General features: G+C 57.3%; 1 protein-coding gene across 1 annotated transcript; it reads left to right on the top strand.

Moving 5' to 3' along the window:
• Positions 1-433: 433 nt before the first annotated feature.
• GPR6 (G protein-coupled receptor 6) lies at positions 434-1,913 on the top strand. Its single transcript, XM_061366860.1, has one exon. The coding sequence runs from the start codon at positions 434-436 to the stop codon at positions 1,436-1,438; it is 1,005 nt and encodes a 334-aa protein (XP_061222844.1). The 3' UTR covers positions 1,439-1,913.
• The last annotated feature ends 258 nt before the right edge of the window (positions 1,914-2,171 follow it).

Below are 2,171 nucleotides of genomic sequence, written 5' to 3' on the forward strand. Positions count from 1 at the left end.
CCGCAAGGCGCCTTCACTCGCTCCTTCTCCGCCCGCATCCCCGAGCAAACCCTCCGGCTGCGGGGCCGTGCTGCGCCCCGTCGCAAAGCGCGGAGCACCGGTCCGTGATCGCCCTCCTGCTCGGCTTGACGGAGCAACCGGACCCACTACGCGCTGCCCCCCTCCGTCCCTCCGGGGTCCGCCCCGCTTTCCCGCCGTTGACGTCAGCGCTCCCGCCAAAGCCGGGGCAGGTCGGTGGGCGGGGCCGGGGCGGGGCGCGGGGTGCGGCCGGGCCGGCGGGAAACTTCTCCCTGTTCAGCACCACAGACAGGGCGGGCCGGCACCGCCGCCCGGCATGCGCGCCCCGCCGCCCCGCGCCCCGCGCCCCGCGCCCCGCTCCACGCTCCCCGCTCCACGCCGCTGCCCGCGCACAGCCGCGGCCGCCTGGGCGGCCATGGAGCCAGCCCCGGCGCTCAACGAGAGCGGAGCGGCCGCCCCGCGGCTGCCGGCAACCGGCGCAGGCGGCAGCAGCAGCAGCAACGCCTCGCTGGAGCTGTCGTCGCGGCCCCCCGCGCCTGCCGCCGTCAACCCCTGGGACGTGATGCTCTGCGTCTCCGGCACCGCCATCGCCTGCGAGAACGCCCTGGTGGTGGCCATCATCTGCTACTCGCCCTCCCTGCGCACCCCCATGTTCGTGCTGGTGGGCAGCCTGGCCACCGCCGACCTCCTGGCCGGCCTCGGCCTCATCCTCAACTTCGTTTTCCAGTACGTGATCCGCTCCGAGACGGTCAGCCTGCTGACGGTGGGCTTCCTCGTCGCCTCCTTCGCAGCCTCTGTGAGTAGCTTGCTGGCCATCACGGTCGACCGCTACCTCTCCCTCTACAACGCCCTCACCTACTACTCGGAGAGAACGGTGCTCTGCATCCACACCATGCTGGCGGGCGCCTGGGGGGTCTCCCTCTGCCTGGGGCTGCTGCCCGTCCTGGGCTGGAACTGCCTCCACGACCCTGCCGCCTGCAGCATCGTCAGACCCTTGACCAAAAGCAACGTGACACTGCTGTCTGCCTCTTTCTTTCTCATTTTCCTCATCATGCTCCATCTCTACATCGAGATCTGCAAGATCGTTTGCAGGCATGCCCACCAGATAGCTCTCCAGCAGCACTTTCTGACTGCTTCACACTATGTTGCCACCAAAAAAGGGGTCTCTACCCTGGCTATAATCCTCGGGACTTTTGGAGCCAGCTGGCTGCCCTTTGCCATCTACTGTGTAGTGGGGGATCCCAACTACCCTTCTGTGTACACATATGCCACGCTTCTACCCGCTACCTACAACTCCATGATCAACCCCATCATTTACGCCTACAGAAACCAAGAGATCCAGAGGTCCATGTGGGTGCTTTTCTGCGGCTGCTTTCAGGCTAAAGTGTCCTTTCGCTCCCGGTCCCCCAGCGATGTCTGAGTGACTTTTCTCTCTGTCATACCACACCGAGTGACAATCTACCCAGTGAACTATCACAGTGCCTGTTCTAAACTTCAAACTGCGTCGTGAAGTCATTGGAAACATGCTTAAGTATTAGCACTTTATACATGTTTGTATCTCTGAGAGTGGTTCGGGGTATGGAGTTTTGGGTTTCATGGGGGAAAAAAGAAAAAGTGGTTGTATATAAATTTGCACATCACATTTGTAAAGTGAAGACATTCCAATACTGCTTAATTATAGCACCTTATTTCTAGCTGCTGACCTGCCACAACAGTGTTGCCTTTCTGAAGGGCAGAGAGAAAGAAAGTTGGGTTTGTGATGTATTTGTATGTGTGCACGTGTTTGGGGGGGGGGGTGTATGTATGTATGTGTGTATGTATGTGTGTGTCTATACTTTGCTGCACAATGTTGATAAATTATGACATTTTGTACATGAATAAAAACATATAAAATGTAATATAACTTTGTGTGTTTAGATGCTTTTAGAAATAAGTGAGCTCGCAAATTTGCCTTGTTGAGCAAAGTCCCTTTGTTTACTTTTGCAAGCTCCTGGTGTAATTCTGCCTAAGGAGATCATCATTCACTATGGAGATGAAATACTGCAGCAAGAAAGGCACCTTCCTGCTTGTTTGCTCTCTCTTCTTTAGTCTGGCAAAGGGAGAGTAATGAAGAGCACAAACGGCTTTTATTTTCCAACAACCAAAGAAACAAA

Source organism: Neopsephotus bourkii, unplaced genomic scaffold (genome assembly GCF_033783945.1).
Source record: "Neopsephotus bourkii isolate Nb327-2 ecotype Australia unplaced genomic scaffold, CSIRO-AGI_Nbou_v1 NB_1358, whole genome shotgun sequence".
In the NCBI taxonomy this organism is placed as follows: domain Eukaryota; kingdom Metazoa; phylum Chordata; class Aves; order Psittaciformes; family Psittacidae; genus Neopsephotus; species Neopsephotus bourkii.